This window comes from Schistocerca piceifrons, chromosome 7, assembly GCF_021461385.2.
Source record: "Schistocerca piceifrons isolate TAMUIC-IGC-003096 chromosome 7, iqSchPice1.1, whole genome shotgun sequence".
NCBI classification, from domain to species: Eukaryota; Metazoa; Arthropoda; class Insecta; order Orthoptera; family Acrididae; genus Schistocerca; species Schistocerca piceifrons.
Genome location: NC_060144.1, coordinates 320,282,935 through 320,307,859, shown reverse-complemented (window position 1 = coordinate 320,307,859; position 24,925 = coordinate 320,282,935). Strand labels below are relative to the sequence as shown.

Genomic DNA, 24,925 nt, shown 5'->3' with positions numbered 1-24,925 from the left:
TTTCGTTGGAAGTTTCTAGTGACTCACTTTATCGCAGTGAGCAGAAAAGTCAACAAACACGATGGCCATGATCTTCCTGTCCTCAAATCATTAATCATCCTACTGCCAAACATTCAACTATCCTCTCACTTTTTTATGTGGCATGTAGTTCTTCCAGTTAAGATTCTCAAACCTTATACGTTCGCACCATGCACACTGATTGCATTAAAGTTTTCTGTTGAGTCTTGGTAAATGTTATGTATCAAGAATAACATTGATTGAAGTAAAAATCATTTTCAGACATTTTCAAAGCTTTTATTTTACTCCGATGGCCATTAAAATTACATCACCTAGAAGAACAACATATAATTAAATTTAACTTATTGTATATGAACAGTTTACTAGGAAGAGCACGTGTTTAAATCTGTAAGTTATTAGGGGGTTCGAAGCTTAGCACAGCACCAATGTTTCGAAATCGGCTGATTATCAACCCGAACTGAGATTGGATGACATGATGCCAAACGGAGACCCGAGGCGTGCCTCAAAAAATGTTGTGAAACGCCAGTTTCCGGTGTCATTGTTTAGCGTATCATTGTCAGCGCGCCTCTCGGTGCTGACATGCCAAATGACACCGCAAGAATGGTCACTATATTGTCAGTCCGCGGTGCTTGGACATCGTTGCACTGTCTGTGTGGATACTTCTCTTGGTGCAAACAAGTGCATTTCATGACTCAAGGCACTCATCGTAGCTGTATGATAGTGCATAGCCGAGCAATCAATATATCCATCCTCTTTCAGTGTTGTCGTTCAGCATAGCACTGGCGGCGCGCCCCTCTGTGTTGACGCTCAAAGGAGACTTAAACGATGGTCTCTGTACTGTCATCCGCAATGCTTAGAAATCGTTGCACTACCCATATGGATATTTATCTTCGAGCAAACAAGTACATCTCATGTCTCAGTATACTGATCGTCGCTGTATCATGGTCACAGCTGAGCGATCAGTGTGTCTGTGTCCTCCGAACGACTGTCGTGGGATCCTCACCAACACATGCAGTAACAATGGAGAGCCTAAAGTATAGTCCTGGTACGCTACAATCGTGTCACTGCAAAATTCCGACCCGTGTTGATGGACGTTTCTCCTTCTTCCTCTACATTTTTATTTTTTATTTTTATTTATTTATTTATTTGAGTCAGTTTGATGCCGCTATCCATGAATTCCTCTCTTGTGTCAACCTCTTCAGAGTAGAACTTACAACCCACGTCCTCAATTATTTGCTGGATGTATTTCAGTCTCTGTCTCCCTCTACAGTTTTTGCCCTCTGCAGCTCTCTAGCACCATGGAAGTCATTACCTGATATCTTACAGATGTCCTGTCATCCTGCCCCTTCTCCTTGCCAGTGTTTTCAACATTTTTCTTTCCTCTCCGATTCTGCACAGATTCTCCTCATTCCTTATCTTATCAGTGCACCTAATTTTCAATATTCATCTGTAGCACCACATCTCAAATGCTTCAGATATCTTCTGTTCCGGTTTCCCCATAGTCCATGTTTTACTACCATACAATGCTATGCTCCAAACGTACATTCTCAGAAATTTCTTCCTCAAATTAAGTCCTATACTACAATACTTCTATTGGCTGGGAATGTCTTTTTTGCCAGTGCTAGTCTGCCTTTGATGTCCTCCTTGTTCTATCCGTCGTGGTTAGTTTGCTGTCTAGGTAGCAGAAGTCATTTGAATGTTACGCTACTCGCTGTTCTCTTTTCTGGTACTTCTCCTTACTTTCGTCTTTCTTCGATTTGCTCATTAAATTGTTCATTCCAGTCAGCAGATCATGTAATTCTACTTCACTTTCGCTCAGGATAGCATTGTCATCAGCGAATCGTATCATTGATACCCTTTCACCTTGACTTTTAATTACACTCCTGAACCTTTCATTCATTTTCACCATTGCTTCTTCGATGTACAGATTGAACAGTACTATTTTTCTCCTGTTTTTAATTTAATAATTTCTTTGGCTGTCTGAGTAATTTTTCCTTATTTTACTTCCATGTGTTCTTTCTCTTATGGTTTTTTGTTTTTTTTATGTTGTACTAGATTAGGTGTTTATACTGTTATAATTGCTGGTTGGTCTTCTAATTCAAATTATTCCTTGTTACGTTCCCTGCGTTCTGTTGCTCAATCAAAATCTTATGAAGTTAGATTGGCTTTGATTTTATTACCTTTAATTATTTTGATTGGTAGTTTTAACATGTTTGATGTTATAAATTACCAGCTTTATTGTTGATTTATCATTATTTCTTTCCCTTTAGCTTTGGATTACAACATTATCAATCCGAGCATTTCGTTCTTGGTCGTCCACTCTTATTATTCCCTCTTGGCTCTTGTACATATTGTATATTACCTATATCTCCCTATAGCTTACCCCTATTTTCCTTAGAATTTCGAATATCTTGCACCATTTTATATTTTCGAACGCTGGTGTATAAATCCTATGAAAATGTCTTAATTTTTCTTTAGTCTTGCTTCCACTAACAGTCGCAACATCAGAATTTCCCCTCTGGTTTCTTTACCTTTCCGAAAGCCAAACTGATCGTCATCTAACACGTCCTCAACTTTCTTTTCCATTCTTCTATGTGTTATTCTTGTCAGCAATTTGGATGCATGTGCTGTAAGGCTGATTGTGCGAATAGTTTCGCACTAGTCAGCTCTTGCAGTCTTCGGAAATGTGTGGATGATATTTTTCCGAAAGTCAGGTGATATGTCGCCAGACACATGCATTCTACACACCAGCGTGCCACTTCTCCCAATGATGTTAGAAATTCTGATGGAGTGTTATCTACCCTTTCTGCCTTATTCGATCTTAAGTCTTCCAAAGCTTTCTTACATTCTGACTCTAATACTGGATCACCTGTCTCCTCTAAACCGACTGCTGTTTTATCACTTCAGACAAATCTTCCCTCTCGTAGAGGCCTTCAATGTACTCTTTCCACCTATTCGCTCTCTCCTCTGCATTTAATAGTGGAATTCCCACTGCACTCTTAGTGTTACCACCCTTGCTTTCAATTTCACCGAAGGTTGTTTTGACTTTCCTGTAAGTTGCGTCAGTCCTTCCGACAATCATATCTTTTCGATTTCTTCACATTTTACATGCAGACATTTCGTCTTAGCTTCGGAGCACTTCCTATTTATTTCATTCCTCAGTGACTTGTATTTCTGTATTCCTGAATTTTCCTCAACATTTAACCTATCAGCTGAAATATTTCTTCTGTTAGCAATGGTAACCGTATCCAACCCCTTTCCGTGTTGATTCCTCGTGACTAATCTCTTAAACTTCAGCCTACTCTTCATTACTGATACAATATGATCTGAGTCTATATCTGCTCCTGGGTACGATTTACAATAAAGTATCTGATGTGAGAATCTCTCCCTACCCGTGTCACCCGGCCTTTTCCAAGTATACATCCCCCTCTTGTGATTCTGGAACACAGTATTTGCTACTACTAGCTGAAATTTATTACAGAACTCAATTAGTTTCTCTCCTCTCTCATTCCTTGTCCCAAGCCCATGTCCTCCTCTCTCTGTCTCATCTTCAGCTTGCGACGTCGACATGTATACCTGAATTATCGTTGTCGGTGTCAATTTGCCATCGATTTTGATAAAAACAACCCTATCACTGAACTGTTCACAGTAACACATTCCCTGCCCTACCTTCCTATTCATAACGAATCCTACTCCCGTTTTACCATTTTCTGCTGCTGGCCACATTATCCTATACTCATCTGACCATAAATTCTTGTCTTCATTCCATTGCACGTCACTGACCCCTTCTATATCTGGATTGAGCTTTTGACTGCTAATCAAACATGCCACCCCTATAGCACGGAGAAGCTCGATATCGTTATAAACAAATTGCGTTAAAATGCGGTTTATGAATGAGAAGCCTGCTGCGATACGTTATCTTCCATACGTAATGTAAATGACGAATTGCCTACTTACTTCATTCGTTTGTGATGAAATACTAAAGTTTTGAACATGAAAGTATGATTGCACATCTGGCCCATTTGACGTTTGTTGCGTGCAGTCTTAATAATGCTTTTAATAGTGGACATTATCCTTTACACAGTTAGTACTAGAGGACAATCTTTCCTACAATAATATACAAATTTCCTCGATTATATCCATCACTTTAGCGCCTCTAATACATCTAGATGTGCTGAATAACTTGTAACTCGTTTCTTTAAGGACAAAGGCTCTTTAATTCAGTATGAATTCAATATTCCAAAAGGTCTTTAATTTGTAGGCAAACGTCAGAGGTATCACCAGCAGATGATGGTTTGATGCCACAAATAAATCCGTTAAAAATAAAACCCTTGTAGCCTCACTTTATTGTCAGTGTGTCTATCCGTCCGACTGTTCAGAATCATTTCTCTCAGGAGTGGGTAGATGCATCAAGTCATAATGTATGCTACATATTAAAGTCTATGGTTTCTTGGCAGTGTAAAAATTTTAAGATTATAAGTCACTTCAGTCAAAAGATATGGCCATTTATGTCACGTATTTTGACACTCGAAAACTCACTCATCAAAATCCTCAGGGAACTTTCCGTTCCCCTAGAAACATGAAATTTGGCGAGATGCAAGGTTTCACAGTAAAAATAATGGAAAAAATCCGAAAATCGTTAATTTGTATGAATAAATCCAGCTGCACTACTATGTAAATTGTTTATATTTTATCTAATTCACGACGAGCCCATTTCGGCAAATTGCCACTGTCAGGTGCTATGTAACATCGTTGCTGTCATTTCTAGTCTGTTTCAAAATTATTACTTTCTCCCAGATGTACAGTGGAGTTGTATGTCGGATATTACTTGTTTTCCATATCATCCAAGCAGTCAGAAAAATACCACGTATGGAAAACGACATACAACTCCACTGTACACCTGGGAGATAGTAATAATTCTAAAACAGACAGGACATGACAGCAACAATGTTGCATAGCCCCTGACGATGGCAATTTGCCGAAATGGGCTCATCGTGAATAAGATAAAATATAAACAACTTACATAGCAGTGTAGCTGGATTTATTCACAACAATCATGTCACTGAAAGACATATTTTGCACTGTGGGCCCCAAAGAACAAATGTTAATTTGTAATTACGTAACACGAAAAAATATTTTTTCTTTTTTCCTCCGTCTATCACTTTACCTGTCGGTCTGCCAAGACCCCTTTTTCTCTGAAAAAATTTGCGTATCGGATTCAAATTTATGTCACATACTAAGATGCATGTTTCATTGGCGATGTAAACCTTTTAAGCTTCTAAGTCAGTACAGACTATAGGTATGGCCATTTATGTCACCTGTTTTGATATTCGAAAACTCACTCATCAAATATATATCGTACTTACCGTTGACCTAGAATCATGAAATTTGCCAAGAAGTAAGATTTCACAGTAAAAGTAAAGGAAAAAAATCCGAAAATTGCTAATTGGCAATTATATAGCAAGAATTTTTTTTTCGTTTTCCATCTGTCCGTCCGTTACGACCCCTTTCGTTCTTGAAGAGATTGGCGTATCGAGTTCAAATTTATATCATATGATCTATGGTCCCTTGGCGGCGTAAAAATTTTCAGATTCTAAGTCAATGCACTCAAAAGATACGACCATTTATGTCACATATTTTGTTACTCGAAAATCATACTTTAAACTCTGTAGGGTACTTCCCGTTGACGTACAAACATAAAATTTCACAAGAAGCAAGTTTTCACGGTACAAGTAAAGTGAAAAATCTGAAAATTGCTAAACTGTAATTATGTCACTTAAAAACATCTTTTTGCAATGAGAATATACATTGCATTCATCTTCCGTCAAAAACATAACAGGCGAACATTGCTGCTCACAAACATAAAATGTAAGTTGTAATTATATTTTAGTAAGTAAATAAAAATACTTTATAAAATGTTCTATATTTGCATACATAAAATGAAGTCCCCTGCTCGCTTCATTTTGTACGTCCGGTGTAATTCTGAGGAACTTCTGTAAAGATTTTGATACGGTCTTGGAATTCCCAGCAGCGATATCTTGTCAGTAGCTATATCAAAAACAGGTAAAAATCGTTGAGGTTCTCGATTCTCAGGATGAATGTACTATACATAAATAAACATAACTAAGTTTGCAGATAACCCTCTGTGCGCAAGTCCTACTCACACTTCGCCAATATTTTTTTATATATCTGTATACAGCACGGCTTTTTTTTTAAAATGATTGTATTGCTTCACTTGGTATCTAGATTTCTGTTGCTTTCTGTTATTATTACGACGGGCAATTTCCTCATCAGGAAATAAGTTTGTCCAGAGGTTAGTGATTTGCACATGCTTACACTACACTCGATTTTTCAACACACGAAAAACTTTATTTAATCTAATTATTTCAACATCAAGAAAAGGCCTGCTGTGAAGACATGTCTCTGATATCTGTGGCCCTTATGTTTCTGGATTTGATGAAGAAACAACTGAATCGTGACAGTGTTGTATTTGGTGTTTGTTTTCAGCACTAAAATACACATTTTGCTTCATAGAAAAATATACCGCCGCTAACTCATTTTCTTCTTGTTTTGGCGCTCGATTGGCTTCAGAAACAAATGACTCAATTGTAGAACTGGTTTCATCGGAAGGGTGCACTCAGTGAGAAATAGTGGTAGCTGCGGCCACCCGTAGAAAATGCATCCCGACGCATTTATCATAAAATCTCGAAACTATTTCGTCATTCACCGCGAAACGTACCTGAGTTACTCTCCCTCTATCTCCCGCTATCCCGCTCCCAACCGCCTATATTATCCCTTCCATTCTGTGGTTATTAATTATTATTATTATTATTATTAAGTGAAACACGAGAAAGGGATAATATAACAGTAGGTGGCCAAAGATAAATATTAAATTATGTTTCAAATGAGCGCCAGGCTCCCTACAAGTTATTTCAAATGCTTTCGGCGAAATGTAATGCAGGCCAAGTTCACTGACCTAGAATAAATCGTATCTTTGAAAGAATACATTTTTTGACGAAATAAAGTTAGTGAAGCTTTGCACTTTAGTTAATTGAATAACTTGAAATGATTCTTTCTGCTCCGGCTGTGGTGATATGTTACACAAAACAATAAATTTAAATACGCCGCGTAATGGCGGCCAATTTCTGCCAGTCAAAGATCACCCCTGCTCGCTTCGCAGAGACTGAAAAAATGCTAAATAACTTCTTGCAATTATTAATTCAGGAAGAGTTGTTTGCATGGGTTCTTGAAATAACACAATGCACTCACGTTTTATAAATATATTTACACTAAGCACAGAATACACACTTGAATTATTCGCTACGTACGAGAACAAATAGAACAAAAGCTACCCTTTTACAACAGCAAGCGTACATTATATACAACAGAAGAAATGATCTGACTCGAAGTGGTTTTAAATATTGTTTTCTCTTATATATAATGACAAAGATAATAATGTTAGTTTCGAGAACGTTATGCACTACGATCTCACCTAATATAAATAATGTCTTCTTATTACATTGCAATCGCTAGTCTTTCTTTGACGCTAATTTAATACATTTTCATAATTAAGTTGTCTTTTATGTCCATATAATATTATTCAGAGTCCTTTTATTATTTGCTTAAAATATATCGACTTGAATATTTCAAAAGAGACATTATACGCCCTCCACCCGTCCCCCCTCAGTTCAAAGCTTAGATACGCTATGCTTTCTTATGAGTCGGTAAAGAGATTTATTGCTTCTATGACAGTTTTCACCTCATCGAAGTTTTTGGTGGATTACTTTTTGCATATATTAATGTATTTACTGCATTCAGTACGTTTCCTATAATCCGCGTTTATAAACTGGAAACTGGTTTAACTTGAAGTGTAGCGCCCACAACTTCATGTTATTGCATTATAATACTCCCATCTAAATACCATATTACATACCAAGACAAAGGATAGTATTCTCATTATCAGACATCGTATTCGACGGTAAACTAACTGGCCGCTTAATGCACTACAGACGCAGAGTATAACAAAAATGAGCAGGAGTGTGGTGTCTGTTAGGATGTGGCAATATTCTGTTGAACGCCTCCTGTTTAACAAGATTACAGTACATCATTAAGGAAATCAAAACAGTCATTTCTATGAAATACGAAACGTATTCATTGACATTAAAAGGAAATTGGCAACAACTAATACAATACAGTTTAAAAGTGAGGACACCATGAATGTACTCGTACGCAGTATGCAGACGTAGTGCAGATCTTTACTTGTCTGGTCAGTTTGATTTTAGCCATTGACGATTTCCTAAATAACTTCTGGCGAATTCTGGGATGAGTACTTGCCGTAAGGCCCACATGTCTCTACTTTTAAGTATAGGAGACAAAATTAAATCTAATTTTTCGAAATAGCTGTTCCCAAAAGTTTCGTATCTATCCTGAAATAATAGCCTGACATAAAATTTAATATTTTACGAATGTTCAATAAAACAGTACAGCGCAGTAGGGTATTACATTCATTCGTTACTGTTTCATTGTGGTGAAATTTCTCTGCAGGTCTCTTCAGTGGGGTGATCATGGAGAGTGGGGTAGCGACGACCCCATGGGGGCTGACGGACATACCACGCGAGAGGGCGTATCGGATGGCGGAGGCGCTCGGCTTCCAGACGCAAGGCGATAACCACACTGACGACAACGACGCGCGCCTGGCTGCCTTCCTTCGCGCCGCCAACTACTCAGACCTCATCAGAGATGATTCTCTCGCACTCACGGACTTCGTAAGTGAGCCATTTCCTAGCGCAAAACATGAGTATCACTTAAATGAGAAAATTACGGCCGAACCATCAGTTCAAAGCATACACGCATCATAATGTGGTATGCTCCAAAGAGTATCATCATGGACACAGAAATGTGTCATGCTGGCAAAAAAAATAGTGACTGTAACTTAGCAATATTAGGTGTACAGAGTTTTAATGTAATGATTCACTGAACTCCCCAACAGACGCCACTACTTCAGCATGTACACTACTGGCCATTAAAATTGCTACACCAAGAAGAAATGCAGATGATAAACGGGTATTGATTGGACAAATATGTTATACTAGAACTGACATGTGATTACATTTTCACGCAATTTGGGTGCATAGATCCTGAGAAATCAGTACCCAGAACAACCACCTCTGGCCGTAATAACAGCCTTGAGTCAAACAGAGCTTGAATGGCGTGTAGAGGTACAGCTGCCTATTCAGCTTCAACACGATACCACAGTTCATCAAGAGTAGTGACTGGCGTATTGTGACGAGCCAGTTGCTCGTCCACCTCTGAGCAGACGTTTTCCGTTGGTGAGAGACCTGGAGAATGTACTGCCCAGGGCAGCAGTCGAACATTTTCTGTATCCAGAAAGGCCCGTACAAGGACCTGCAACATGCGGTCGTGCATATTCCTGCTGAAATGTAGGGATTTTCAGGGATCGAATGAAGGGCAAAGCCACTGGTCGTAACACATCTGAAATGTAACATCCACTATTCAAAGTGCCGTCAATGCGAACAAAAGGTGACCGAGACATCTAACCAATGGCACCCCATACCATCACGCCGAGTGGTACGCCACTATGGCGATGACGAATACACACTTCCAATGTGCGTTCACCGCGATGTCGCCAAACATGGATGCGACCATCACGACGCTGTAAACACAACCTGGATTCATCCGAAAAAATGACGTTCTGCCATTCGTACACCCAGGTTCGTCGTTGAGTACACCATCGCAGGCGCTCCTGTCTGTGATACAGCGTCAAGGGTAACCGCAACCATGGTCTCCGAGCTGATAGTCCATGCTGCTGCAAACGTCGTTGAACTGTTCGTGCAGATGGTTGTTGTCTTGCAAACGTCCCAATCTGTTGACTCAGGGATCGAGACGTTGCTGCACGATCCGTTACAGCCATCCGGATAAGATGCCTGTCATCTCGACTGCTAGTGATACGAGGCTATTGGGATTCAGCACGGCGTTCTGTATTACCCTCCTGAACCCACTGATTCCATATTCTGCTAACAGTCATTGGATCTCGACCAACGCGAGCATCCAATGCCGCGATACGATAAATTGCAATCGCGATAGGCTCCCTACACGAGGCACCACAACAACGTTTCACCAGGCAACGCCGGTCAATTGCTGTCTGTGTGTGAGAAATCGGTTGGAAACTTTCCTCATGTCAGCACGTTGTAGGTGTCGCCACCGGCGCCAGCCATGTGTGAATGCTCTGAAAAGCTAATCGTTTGCATATCACAGCATCTTCTTCCTGTCGGTAGCACGTCATCTTCCTGGTGTAGCAATTTTAATGGCCAGTAGTGTATTTTAATATTAACTACAAAATTTAGTCCATGCTGGGTGCTTTCCTATAAAAACCATGGTTTTGGTTTTCTGCAGTGAAATTTAAATTTGTAGTTTTATATTCGTAACATCTTTAATTCAGTTAATCAACAGCTGCCTGTAAAACACTCTCTTTCCTTGAAATGAGTGTAGAGTAGTTAGTGTATAGAAGTATTTTTAATACTGATGTATAATTTCCGTGTTTGGTGGGCAAGGTTTGAGAGTTTCCAACTAGATCCTAAACAATGATAAATTTTCGGACACGCTGATATCAGATTTCTGTAGTATCCTTCCCACTTACGTTCATTCGAGACTTATTCTTAAAACATTACCGAAGGTTTTGTCGGTATCTAAAAATATTTACTGTGTTCCTTGGTTAAACTCTTGTTGTTTTCAGTAACTTGTAAAATTAAAATAGCATGTCTTTTCCAAATACCCGTACGTTTAGCAAGAATGCTTTGAAATCTGCTGCTTTTAATTCCGGATTATAGTTTATAATTTGTATCAACAACTTTTATTACTCTTAGTTACAGCAAAATGTTGCTTCTTTTGCCTTACTTGTACTGTTGCTTTTACTTTACCCTTTCTCGGGCTTTGAGGGATATTCTTCTGCTTCCAACAGTTTTCAAAATATGTAGCAGTTTAAAATGAAGCAGCATTCCTCCATATGTAATTAAGTCTGCATTAAATCCATCTGTTCCAGTTGCTTTCCTATTTCTTGTGGCCTTTATAGCTGCCATCTTTTATATTAATACATCCACTCATGTTATCTTGTATACTTTCGACATATTATAAAGTTTTATGATATTTTTCTGATGTTGTTTAATCGAACTGTTTCCCTTTCTGACGTGTCTTATGCTTTAAGTTTCAAAGTCTTGTACTTGTATAAGCTGAAAAAAGTATTAAATTTGCAAGTTTTGACAGTAGTAAAGGATGATCGTTAAATTATGTTAGAAACAACGAAGGAACCAATTTAGAAACCTGCGGCACACTTCATGTAATTACTTCGACTTAAGACTGCTAAACAACTCTTGACATAATCAGGAAATTCCTGTGAGGCATGTCTAGAGAGTCATGTAAATACTAAACAATAATACTGGCCATTATTAAAAGAGACGCTGTTACTAAATGGTTCAAATGGCTCTGAGCACTATGGGACTCAACTGCTGAGGTCATTAGTCCCCTAGAACTTAGAACTAGTTAAACCTAACTAACCTAAGGACATCACAAACATCCAGGCCCGAGGCAGGATTCGAACCTGCAGCGCCTTTAACCGCACGGCCACTTCGGCCGGCCACGCTGTTACTATTGTAGACTAGTTTCTTGTAGTAACATGGTGCTCTAGATCAAGTGTTTGCTTTTACATTGCTTTGGATAGTTTTCTGGCTCAGGTGATACGTTGTATACAGTTATGCCGAACCGTTCTTATTTAGACCAACAAGTAGGTAATAACTTTGGTTTTACTAACATGGCGACCCTCGTACAGGAGAAGCGCTGTCCACTGCCGCTGGCGTTCCTGCCCGTCGTGGAGCCACCGTCGGACTCTGCGGTGATCGTTGAGCATCCAGCGGACATTCTCAAGGCAGGCAGCTACAACCAGGTGCCCATAATTCTGGGCGTCACTTCTGGAGAGGGGATCATCATACCCTTCTGTAAGTAAAAAGATCTGCGAATTCCCTGCCTTTACTTACTCAGCTTGTGTCATATATGACTCAGTTGTATTTTTTGTAATACTTACGATCTGCATAGAGATCTGCAAAGTACAGTGTGACGGAGGGTTTCTTTTCAACGCCCCGGTATTCTGAGTACGAGTTCTGTGTGTTTCGCCACGTTTTGCCTCAAGTACTCGATTTTCGAGAAAGTATGGTCATTGCAAACTACTGAAAAAACGTACTCTTTAATTCATTTAGTTTCGAGAATATTGATCGCAGCACGTTCAAATTGCATTAGTGGCCAAAATTTATAGTGGCGCTCGTAAATTACCAAAGTCATTAACAACCTTTGTAGGACAATTTCGCGGCTTGCCTTTATTCTCTTTCTTAAGGAGAGTTTTACTATCTTTGACCCGAAAAAAAACATTTTCTTTGAGAATTTTTTTTCTTCGGATGTATTATAGATATGAATGTCAAATTTAGTCAAAATGTTTCTTGATATTTCCTCTTCAAACTGGAATTTCTTCGACCAGAAATGTCGAAGAGCAAAGGCGGAAGTGCCGTCGGAACGAAACAAGTTTTCGATGTAGACCTTCATGCGAAGTATGTCACAGGTTAGCCGCTCGTCTGAAATCAAAATTGAGTTGACGTTAGCGAGGTATATAAGATTCTTTAGGAGTTGTACCTCGCTTAAGTTATGTGGACCATAGGAAACAAAATGGAGGCCATTTGAAAAAAATATGGTTTTTTCCATCGATTTTTCGACTTCGACGGCCAAGTAAAATTACTTATAGTTGATGGATCGGAATAAAAGTGGTACAACTCCTAGACAATTTAGTTAGCTTCACCGGAAACAAAGAATCATGCCAATCGGTTCAGTAGATTTGAAGTTACGATACCGCGCGAGAAAAAAAGTCATTTAGAGAAAAACGCGTTGAAGTGTTGACTACATGTAAATGCAGTATTATGCAACTTACGTTCAATCTGCTATTCCGGGTCCATAAACTAGTCGTTCCTCTTCCTCACAGAGGGCGTTCTGCTCGATCTGGACCACCCTGCGCTGCTCCACAGTCGCTCGTACGGCGAGTGACAAGCGGTTTTCGGCCTCTTGAATCCGGTGGTCGTCCGAACGCTTGGCGAACTGCATCGAACAGAGCCCCAGGGTGACGTCCATAGCCCCCTTCGTTGAAGCTGCTCACTGCCAGGAAAGTCGCAATCTGCACAGTCTTCGCACCAGAATGCAAATGCTTGGAATCTTGTATGTTTCCTCCCAAGCACCGGTACAATAACTCGTCCTCCGAAAGAAAAAAACTGGTGCGTGAAAAAGGCCGATTTCTGGCAGGCGCATTTTTTTGTTCAACCGCGAATAACAAACATTTCCGTTCTGTATTCGGGAAAACGGTTTCAGGGGTGGATTCTAAACACTTTTATGGATCCAAAAATGCATTTTAAAAGTATCGATTTTTTTAACTAAAAGACAGTAAACCTCCCTTTAAGGCTGATCACTTCAGCTCTGATGGACACTCATGTTCAGAAAAAAAACAGAAAGCTTGAACGACTAGAGATGGGACGTTCATATTCACAGGATATCTACATTAGTATGTTGTGCAGAAATGAGTAGCATTTGAACCATGTCGGCCCGCGGCTTCAAGGCCAACATCGACACTACGACGCAACACCACCTTCCTGTAAAATGCGCCTGTGGCTCTCGTTGTCGCTATAAACCGAAGGTAATGGACCACTGAGTCTTGAGCAGAAGTGCACGATGGCTCGCAGACGTATGCGCGAAACGTACGGTTAAGTCACGGAGTTTGAAAGACGGCGCATTATTGGCATGAGAGAATGCGTTACATCCAACCGGGAAATTACTGCTCGTGTGGGACAAAGAGTTTCGGCAGTGCAACGGCTGTATGCAGAATGATTCACGTAATGTCGTATAACACGACGAGATGGTTCACGTTGCAACACCCAGACCAGCCCTCAGATCTACGTCCTCCTCTGATATGGCGCATGAGTGGAATTGTGTAACACATTGAACACTATCACGGGTGACAGTCCGTCACCGTTTATTACGGCATGGGTTACGTGTGCGTCCTCCACATCTCCGCCTGCCTTTCATAAACGTACAGAAACATGCTAGACGGCAATGGTGTATGGAAGACATCGCTGGGGACAGGAATGGCATCAACAGTGTTTTCGGACGAGCCTAGGAACCCTTGTTTGAAAATGATGGCCGCATTTTGGTTCGCCGCAGACAGGGGGAGCGGCATCACTGTGACTGCATTAGCACAAGACGTACAGCACCAACTCAAAGCCTTATGGTATGGGGTGCTATTGGGTATAACCACAAATCACAGTTGGTGTGCGCCCAGGGCACTGTCACCAGTATGACCAATGTGAATGACATCCTCAGACCCCTAACCACACCCTGTCTGTAAAACACTCCAGATGCCAATTCTCAGTACGACAATGCACTACCACATGTTGCTGCACGAACACGTGCCTTCTTGGTGTCACAGAATGTCAGAATGTTGCCAATGTCCGCCAGATCACCAGACTTGTAGGCAATCGAAAATGTGTGGACTACTGTGAAACGTCGGGTGCAACGCTGTGACCCAGTGTCAACCACCACAGATGAATTTTGGAACCAGGTGAATGCAGCATGGATAGCTACACCACAGGACGCCATTCGCGCCTTATAAGCGTCGATGATTGAATTCCTACAGAACATGCTAATGTACACGTCCTGTGAATATGAACGTCCTGTTTATGGTCGTTCAAGGTGTTCATTATTTTCTGAACGTGAGTGAATCTTTGTGTATCGTTCTAAGATTAAACAAGGGAAGAAAAGAGGTAAACTGGAAAAAAATCAGATGCCAATACGTATATGATCTTCAAAAGCTTCGCAAAGAACCACCAGGCTCAACGTAAACCTGTGTAGTAGCAATCACTCTCAGGGGCTAGAATCTGTCCACCACAGACCATTGTACAAGCTACCAAACATAACTTTTCGCGAACATGTAATGAAATAATTAAAGCAAAAGCTGCCTTATGCTGGAGAGTTGTTTGTATATTCCAGTGTCCAGTATCCTAACAGAAGAGGGTGTCGCCGACATGAAGGAGAACTTCACGGCGCTGATCGGCTCCCAGCTGCCGCTGCCCACGGAGGAACAGCGGACCCGAGCAGCGGAACAGCTGGAGCAATTCTACTTTGGGGACGAGGGCTTCTCTACAGAGGATATGCAAGCTGTTGTTGATGTAAGTCTGGAGTGCTAGTTGAGGAGAGCAAAACGGAAGCCTAAGTTTTAAATTAAACGTTCAAGAAGTTGTTCACACGAGAATGGTACAAACATACCGTCATTTGACCATCGGACAGACTCCCGTATGGACGTCGTTGTAATAAGCATCCCTGGCGTAGAGAAACAACTGAAAGATTTGAAAGAAAATAAATCATCAGTTCCCCATACAATCCCAATTAGGTTTTAAAAAGAATTCTCTACGGCATTGGCCCCTTGCCTAGCATTCTTTTATCGTGAATCTCTCGCCCGGCACAAAGTCCCAAGCGACTCGAAAAAAGCGCAGTTAACTCCAATAACTATGTAATAAGGATAAAAGAACGGACCTACAAAATTACAGGCCAATATCCCTAACTGCAGTTTGCTGCGGAATCATTGAACTTATACTCAGTTCGAATATAATAAACTTTCTTGAGACTGAGAAGCTTATGCCCAGGAATCAGCATGGTTTTAGTAAGCATCGCTCGAGCGAAATTCAGCTTGGCTTTTTCTCACATTATACACTGCGAACAGCCGGCCGCTGTGACCGAGCGGTTCTAGGCGCTTCAGTCCGGAACCGCGCTGCTGCTACTGTCGCAGGTTCGAATCCTGCCTCGGGCATGGATGTGTGTGATGTCCTTAGGTTAGTTAGATTTAAGTAGTTCTAGGTCTAGGGGACTGATGACCTCAGATGTTAAGTCCCATAGTGCTCAGAGCCAATTGAACACTGCGAACTGCGGATGAAGGGCAACAGGCAGATTTGCGGAAAGCATTTGACACGGTGACCTTTTGTAGGCTGTTAACAAAATTTATGGAAGTTCACAGACATAAGAGTGGTACGAAAACTTCTTAACTAATAGAACCCAGTATGTCGTCCGTGACGGCGAGTCTTCATCAGAGACAAGGGTATCGTTAGGAGTGCCCAGGGAATGTGGCGGTTTTTGTGTATCATCAACATCGACATGTCCAATGAATATGGATGATTCGATACTCTATGGTATTCTGCGGTTTGAATTCACTCTGTTTTTTTTTTTTTTTTTTAACCAGTTGCATTGATTTGATTTTGTAAATGATACTGACAATATTATACACATGTATAATGCATTATTCAAACTATAACTTCTTCCGGATAATTATGTTGTTCAAATTACACAAGAATTCCACCTGACATAGTGTAATAATGTTGACTGTAAGCTGTATTCATATCACTAAAATTACAGATAGTACATCAGAGCTTTTATAATTTTTTTTGTCTTCGATGGATTTAATTATTCTTAGCAAATTGATCATGAAAGGGAACCACAGAATACCACCCGCACACAACACTGACGTATGCTACCAGAAATATTTTCCCCCGTGATTCGTGCGTAGTTTAATTTTGGCCACATACATCAGCAATGAAATCTTGTTCAACAATAAATACCATCAGCACTGTTCTTAGAAAATGCAGTCTGATTCGATTAATTTGTTCTTTTATAAATAGAGTTCAGTACCACCGGTGCACATTTATTTCTCACATCGGAATATTGCTTGCAATTCCAAGTAATTTAAATTTGCCGCTGTAATAAAAGTTAAGATGGCGGCCAACAAAAGATAGAGGATTTCTTTTTTAATTAAGATTTTCCTTTTCCCAATAACTATTTAATCATTTAAATTGATGCCACCGATAAAAAATTATTAAATTGTTTTGAAAATTAGTTTAACACAAACCCATGCTATTTTCAACTAGAAGTACAGACGAAGTTGCTATATAATCTCAACTAAGAATGGCTGCGTTTCTTGCAGCTATGATAAAGCAATTAATACAAAATTATAATTAAAACATGATGTGAATTTTCAATAATTAATCATAAATAGTTTTAACGCACTTGGCTCTATTTGTTTTTACCAGCAAATGAACATAAAAGTACAATAATTTTACATTAAATGTTTTTCATTTAACAGACTTCAAATCGATTCGCATCTTGCGTCGGCGATGTACATCAGAAGAAGACGACAAAAGGGTACAAAACAAAAGAAAAGAATGACATAGATTAACAAAGAATGTGAGACAAATATTGTCTCTGTTTTACATAATTATCATCTTTTTAAGAAATAATTACATAATTGAATGAATATTATCCACACGTTCATATTCCACTCGTAATAAATATATGTATATATATATCGTGGATGTTATAGGAAGTGTGATAGGACCGCTGTTGTTGTCTATATACATAAATGATTTGGTGGACAGGATGGGCAGCAATCTGCAGTTGTTTGCTGATGATGCCGTTGTGTCCGGTAAGGTGTTGAAGTTGAGTGACTGTAGGAGGGTACAAGATGACTTAGACAAAATTCTAGTTGGTGTGATGTATGGCAGCTAGCTCTAAATATAGAAAAATGAAGTTATTGTGGGAGAGTAGGAAAAACAAACCTGTACTGATAGGATACACTGTTAATAGTGTCCTGCTTGACACAGTCAATTCTTTTAAATATATGGGCGTAAAGTTGCAAAACTGTATGAAATGGAACGAGAATGTGAGATCTATGGTAGGGAAGGCGAACACAGTACAAACACTAGAAGCAAATTTCTAGTTCTAACAGAGTTACGCTGTGTTTTAAACGTGGAAAAAACTCTTATTTCTTTTACTTAGCTCACGTTTAGGTAAATGTAAGTTGTGCATCTCTTTTCCAGTGAGTGTGATTCTGGGAGGTCAGCAGAGTATCCATCTGCCACTGCCTTAACCCCTTCCTCGGATGGTATGAACATACAATCCGTCGACAATAGTGTCGTTAAAGGCGAAAATAATCAAGAATCCCCAAAAGATCGGAAAATAAATCGGTCGTGTCCTTTTCAGATTAACCGTGCCGGCATTATCTTGAACCATTTTGAGAAACGACAGAAAATCTAAATATGGAAGATAGGATTGAGATTTGAGCCCCTTCTCCTCCCTAATGGAAATCCGGTGGCTTAAGCACTGCGTCTAAGTTGTGTTCTCCCAATAGTTTTGTTGCACGACGGTTCAAATGTCAAACATTGTATATGCTTACAGGGGGAAATAATCAGTTCTTTGAAGTACTGCTCTGTATGTTTTGATGCGCTTGAATAGCATCTCCAAATTTTTCTACAAAGTAACTTTTTATTTGCAGCTGTTTTCTGACGTGTACTTCATACAACCAGCGGACTCCTTCGCTAGGGCCGTGGCGAACTCCAGCAACATATCAGTTCACTTCTATTACTTCAGCTACAACGGAACGGGCTCTATAGAATACGGTAAGTGTTCCCTATCACGCACTGCTTTTCAGCTACATCTACATCTACATTCCACAAGTCACCTGATGGTGGGTGGCGGTACTTCTGGTACCACTATTTGACCCCCCCCCCCCCCTCCATGTCTGTTCCATTCGTGAATGGCGCGTGATTCTCGATAAATCCCCGTATTAGGTCTAGTTTTTCGAATTTTCACGGTGCTGGTACTGCGAACGGCTGAAAGCAAGGGGAAACTACAGCCGTAATTTTTCCCGAGGGCATGCAGCTTTACTGTATGCTTAAATGATGATGGTGTCCTCTTGGGTAAAATATTCCGGAGGTAAAATAGCACTGTGCCTCTCTTGCATCGTCTGCGATTGGGGTTTGTTGAATATCTCTACAATGCTCGCTCACCGACTAAACGATCCCATGACGAGACTCGTCGCTCTTCCTTGGATCTCCTCTATCACTTCTATTAATCCAACTCGGTAAGTGTGTCAGACTCATAACTAACACTCAAGAATGCATCGAACAATTGTTTTGTTAGCCTCCTCTTTCGTGAATCAATTCCTATGACTCTAAGTATGGCATCTCCTTATCCAACTGTTTGTTTTACGTGGTCATTCAACGGAAGATCGTTCCAGATGGTTACTCCTAGATATTTTACTAGAGTCACTGTTTCTATCAGTTTGTCATCAATACTGCTACGGTACCCTAGTGAATTTCTTCTCCTACATATGCTCGTCATGCTACATTTCTTTAGGTTCAGGTTCAACTCCCAACCCTTGCACCATTCATCAACCCTATGCAGATCCACCTATCTTTCGATACAGGCTGCTGACGTTGCTACCTTGTTAAAGACAACCACATCATCTGCCAACATACTCATGGAGCTTCCGATATTACCCACTAAATCATTTACATATACATTTTGAGAAAAAAAGTGAAACGCCCAGAAGGGCAGGAGGAAATTAAATGAAATTTCGCGGAAGGAAAACATATGTGATGTTATTTCATTGTTTACTAATAGAGTCAAATTTGAGCCATCTAGGCAGTATGAACCTACTTATCGCTAAGACGTTGCACCCCCTCTGGCCTGGATGCGATTAATGTCATAAAGCTATTGTATCCTCTCCTGAAGCAAGCTGCGTCACAAACGTTGTAACTGGTCCTCGATATCCTAGATTTTTGTATCGCGACAGAGCTGATACCGGAGCTGTTCCCACATATGTTCTATCGAGGATACATCTGAGAATCTTTCTGGTCACGAGAGTATCTCAACATTACCGTGTCATTTGATAGAGAAACATGCCATGTATGAAGGAGCATTGTCCTGTTGAAAAATGGCACCACGATATTGTCGCCTGAGACTTGAGAACGCAGGATGTTTGTGACGTACCGCTGTGCCATCACAGTTCGCTCAACCACTATAAGCCGTGTCACAAAGTCATACCCGACGACTCCCCAAACCATGACGCCAGCAGTGACCCTGCACAGGGTCTCTACACCGTTGGAAAACTGCGACCTTTCCTCAGGTCGCCACTGTACTCGCAAACATGGTTATTCTGGGTTGTGCACACCTATTGTTTATTTCCGAACACCGTGAACCCCATGGGCCCACATTCCACACTTCCCAGTAATGGCATCTCTCCAAACACAGCAGTGTGTTTTGTGTTGTTAACAGCAGTCTACGCATGGGACAATGACCTCATAGTCCGGGTTCTCTATACTACAACCAGCTGTTCGTGATAGCCCAGAATGTTGCAGGGGGTTCATTACTTCCTCTCGAATGGCGGTCACAGATGTGGAGAGGTTACGATGTGATTGGTTCACATTACGGCGATCCTCCCTTGTGATGTCCAGACTTGTTGGAGCGGCGTTTTGACGACACATCAGCCTGCTCTGACGTCCCCATGCAGTCCAACATCCGAATGTCTCACAAATCTGGATACTGCACGACTTGACCATACGGGCCGAAGGAGCCCCACAATGAGGCCCTTTTCACAATCTCTTGACTGTTGATAACGCTGCCTCATTCTAGTACGCAGCATCTCCCTGTCCTTCACAGTGATCATTCGACGTGTAAACGCTATTCAGGCCCCTTGTATACTGTGACAGGTCTAGTAACAATACTTAAGACGAACAGCAGCCGGCCGCTGTAGCCGAGCGGTTCTAGGCGCTTCAGTCTGGAACCGCGCGAGCGCTATTGTCGTAGGTTCGAATCCTGTCTCGGGCATGGATGTGTGTGATGTCCTTAGGTTAGTTAGGTTTAAGTAGTTCTAACTTCTAGAGGTGTTAAGTCCCATAGTGCTCAGAGCCATTTGAACCATTTTTTGAACGAACAGCAACAGCACTAATGCTCTCTGGTGATCGTTCTGTTTATTTACATACCAGCCGAAATTGTGTACGTGTACGAAGTAACATTAACATCCGACCACATCTTCAGGATGCTTCACTAGTCTGTCAGGCTGTGTATGCACTGACGGAAGAAAATCGCAGGAAAAACCTCTCCAATTAGGCTGCTGGATCCGCCCATCTTGTTGTACCAGCCAATCATGCGATAGGACTTAACTTTTTACTTTTCAGTTGCCCAGCCATATAGCGGTCGAAAGTAGCAACTGTCTACCTGTCGCTCGAAAAACTGTTTCAGAAGACTGTATTTAATATTTCAGTATTGGTGTAATGTTGTTTCAGTGTCATCATAGTGAGCGAGCATCAAGCCAGCAATTCTGCTCCACGAACTGTGGACCAAAAACCGCTATCTATATGGTCATTCATTATTATGACATCGGAACGAAAGAGCATAGGATGGATCTCTATCAGAAGGTGTTAATCGTTTCTCGCTATTGACTTTCCCGAGCATTTATCTGTCAGCAAGGATTCGGCCTCTTTCAATCTGCTACGCCGCATTACCTGATTTCGCGGTAATTCTCAAATATAATTCAGCACAGACTTCTACGGCACAAACGTATATACTGTGGTCTCTAATTGTCAGCCGTGTTAAGGAGATATACCTTCCTACTTTTTCAAATTCTAGTTCATTACTATTGATCAATTATACACAATATTTTTGTCGTGACCTCCATTGAATACGAAAGTTCGACCGTGTTTGTTGGGAATGTATCTAGCTTGTTAGCTCACGGGTAAGTAGCTAATACAGTTTCCGAGGCAGTTTTAGAACACCATCTCGAAACTATTTGTCCCTGTTATCCATTCTAAAATCATGCCTCTAACAACGCATAGCTGACAGTCTGAAATATTCTCCTAACCACTTCCGGATGATCGAGGACATTATACGTTATAATTCTAACGCTCTCTTCAAAGTGTTCACATTTTGTTTTTTTATGTAGGTGACGATAGAAAAAAACAATTATTGTTTTGTGTTTCTAGTTTGACGCATATCTGTCTTCGTTATCTCGTAGTTTGACTCCATATTTATCACACCAAGCATTGCTGAGTTTTTCATGTAAAGTGACAGTCTATAACTGCTGGTGTCCTTCCCTCCCACCGAGCGAGGTGGCGCAGTGGCTAGCACACTGGACTCGCATTCGGGAGGACGACGGTTCAATGCCGCGTCCGGCCGTCCTGATTTAGGTTTTCCGTGATTTCCCCAAATCACTCCAGGCAAATGCCGGGATGGATCCTGTGAAAGGGCAAGGCCGACTTCCTTCCCTGTCGTTCCCTAACCCGATGAGATCGATGACCTCGCTGTTTGGTCTCTTCCTCCAAACAACCCAACCCAAACTTCCCTGCCTTACCGATGTGTATTGCATTCGAAATTTAAGATTTCGCTGCTGTTTATTGCTAGTTATAGTCAGCTTTCTGTAGCGGGTATAACTTGCCGCGCTAGTACTATTCACAAGTGACGAAAATTCTGTAATCTTTTCCAGCACGCTTCTGTAACAATTAAGCGGACTCACTATTGACTATACGCTTAGCCTAAAGTAGCTGTAGGTCTCAGGCGTAATCCTTGCCAATGTACCGGTCGCTGTTGTCACTGTAGGTCATGTCTGCCTTTGTAAACGTAACGAAGTAGTTTTCCCAGCATAAAATTCACAATCTTTGGTTTTCTCTTCCTTAAAACACTACTAATTTTGTATTTAGCTGTTCTCAATATAGTATGCATCGGTAATCGAATCATAGCACTTCTCTGGCAATAAGAAACAACGACGTCGTGGCTCCATAGATTACCATTTGCATACTTAACACATTTTTATTGGCTGACTGAACTATGTTGTTGGACAGTTAGCGTCAGTTAGAGAAACTGTTGCACATTCTACCACGTTTTTTTAACAGAAGTACTGGAAATGCATACGCACCTGTGTAGCACTTTTCAAGAAAAATATGGTTAGGCTTTGATAGTCTGAAACATTCTTAACTATAGCTGAAGTAAAAATATTTTGCAGGTATGATGCATGCCGGGGAAACGGCGTATCTGTTTCCGAATGGCTTATTGGGACCAGACACGGACCCTAACTCCAACGATGGGAAGGTGGCAAGTCAGTTGACAACACTGTGGACCAATTTCCCCAAATACGGGTAAGTCCTGTAAATAATAATTCTGCTTACTTAGTTTTAGCTGGCAATAGCGGCCTGAATCACTGATCACTTGAAGAGAGAGTTAATCAGGCTGTAACAGCGCCAGACTAAGGCAAGAGGGCTCGTTCTCGTGAGGAAGTCACTCGCTGTAATACGATTTGCTGGCACAGCAGTGTGCCACGGCACCCACCTGCGCTTCACTGCCAACCTGTCAGTCAGTGAGCAGCGAGTTACCGAAACACGGAACACTTCGATACAAGGCGCACATCATACACTCCTGGAAATTGAAATAAGAACACCGCGAATTCATTGTCCCAGGAAGGGGAAACTTTATTGACACATTCCTGGGGTCAGATACATCACATGATCACACTGACAGAACCACAGGCACATAGACACAGGCAACAGAGCATGCACAATGTCGGCACTAGTACAGTGTATATCCACCTTTCGCAGCAATGCAGGCTGCTATTCTCCCATGGAGACGATCGTAGAGATGCTGCATGTAGTCCTGTGGAACGGCTTGCCATGCCATTTCCACCTGGCGCCTCAGTTGGACCAGCGTTCGTGCTGGACGTGCAGACCGCGTGAGACGACGCTTCATCGAGTCCCAAACATGCTCAATGGGGGACAGATCCGGAGATCTTGCTGGCCAGGATAGTTGACTTACACCTTCTAGAGCACGTTGGGTGGCACGGGATACATGCGGACGTGCATTGTCCTGTTGGAACAGCAAGTTCCCTTGCCGGTCTAGGAATGGTAGAACTATGGGTTCGATGACGGTTTGGATGTACCGTGCACTATTCAGTGTCCCCTCGACGATCACCAGTGGTGTACGGCCAGTGTAGGAGATCGCTCCCCGCACCACGATGCCGGGTGTTGGCCCTGTGTGCCTCGGTCGTATGCAGTCCTGATTGTGGCGCTCACCTGCACGGCGCCAAACACGCATACGACCATCATTGGCACCAAGGCAGAAGCGACTCTCATCGCTGAAGACGACACGTCTCCATTCGTCCCTCCATTCACGCCTGTCGCGACACCACTGGAGGCAGGCTGCACGATGTTGGGGCGTGAGCGGAAGACGGCCTAACGGTGTGCGGGACCGTAGCCCAGCTTCATGGAGACGGTTGCGAATGGTCCTCGCCGATACCCCAGGAGCAACAGTGTCCCTAATTTGCTGGGAAGTGGCGGTGCGGTCCCCTACGGCACTGCGTAGGATCCTACGGTCTTGGCGTGCATCCGTGCGTCGCTGCGGTCCGGTCCCAGGTCGACGGGCACGTGCACCTTCCGCCGACCACTGGCGACAACATCGATGTACTGTGGAGACCTCACGCCCCACGTGTTGAGCAATTCGGCGGTACGTCCACCCGGCCTCCCGCATGCCCACTATACGCCCTCGCTCAAAGTCCGTCAACTGCACATACGGTTCACGTCCACGCTGTCGCGGCATGCTACCAGTGTTAAAGACTGCGATGGAGCTCCGTATGCCACGGCAAACTGGCTGACACTGACTGCGGCGGTGCACAAATGCTGCGCAGCTAGCGCCATTCGACGGCCAACACCGCGGTTCCTGGTGTGTCCGCTGTGCCGTGCGTGTGATCATTGCTTGTACAGCCCTCTCGCAGTGTCCGGAGCAAGTATGGTGGGTCTGACACACCGGTGTCAATGTGTTCTTTTTTCCATTTCCAGAAGTGTATATGACAAAAGTCATGAGCCACCGCCTAACGTCGTGTCGGATCTCCTTTTGCCCGGCGTAGTGCAGCAACTCAGCGTGGCATGGACTCAACAAATCGATAAATCGTTGGAGCTCCCCAGCAGAAATATTGAGCCATACTGCCTCTACCGCCGCCCAT

At 41.9% G+C, this 24,925-nt stretch overlaps 1 protein-coding gene across 1 annotated transcript in view; it reads left to right on the top strand.

The window, feature by feature from the left end:
* LOC124805654 (acetylcholinesterase-like) overlaps window positions 1-24,925 on the top strand; it is a 53,558-nt gene that overhangs the window by 23,258 nt on the left and 5,375 nt on the right. Inside the window, exons 5-9 of the mRNA XM_047266221.1 lie at window positions 8,563-8,783; window positions 11,861-12,026; window positions 15,106-15,284; window positions 18,434-18,557; window positions 22,940-23,072. Coding sequence (XP_047122177.1) covers window positions 8,563-8,783; window positions 11,861-12,026; window positions 15,106-15,284; window positions 18,434-18,557; window positions 22,940-23,072 — 823 coding nt within the window. The remainder of the gene's footprint in view (window positions 1-8,562; window positions 8,784-11,860; window positions 12,027-15,105; window positions 15,285-18,433; window positions 18,558-22,939; window positions 23,073-24,925) is intronic.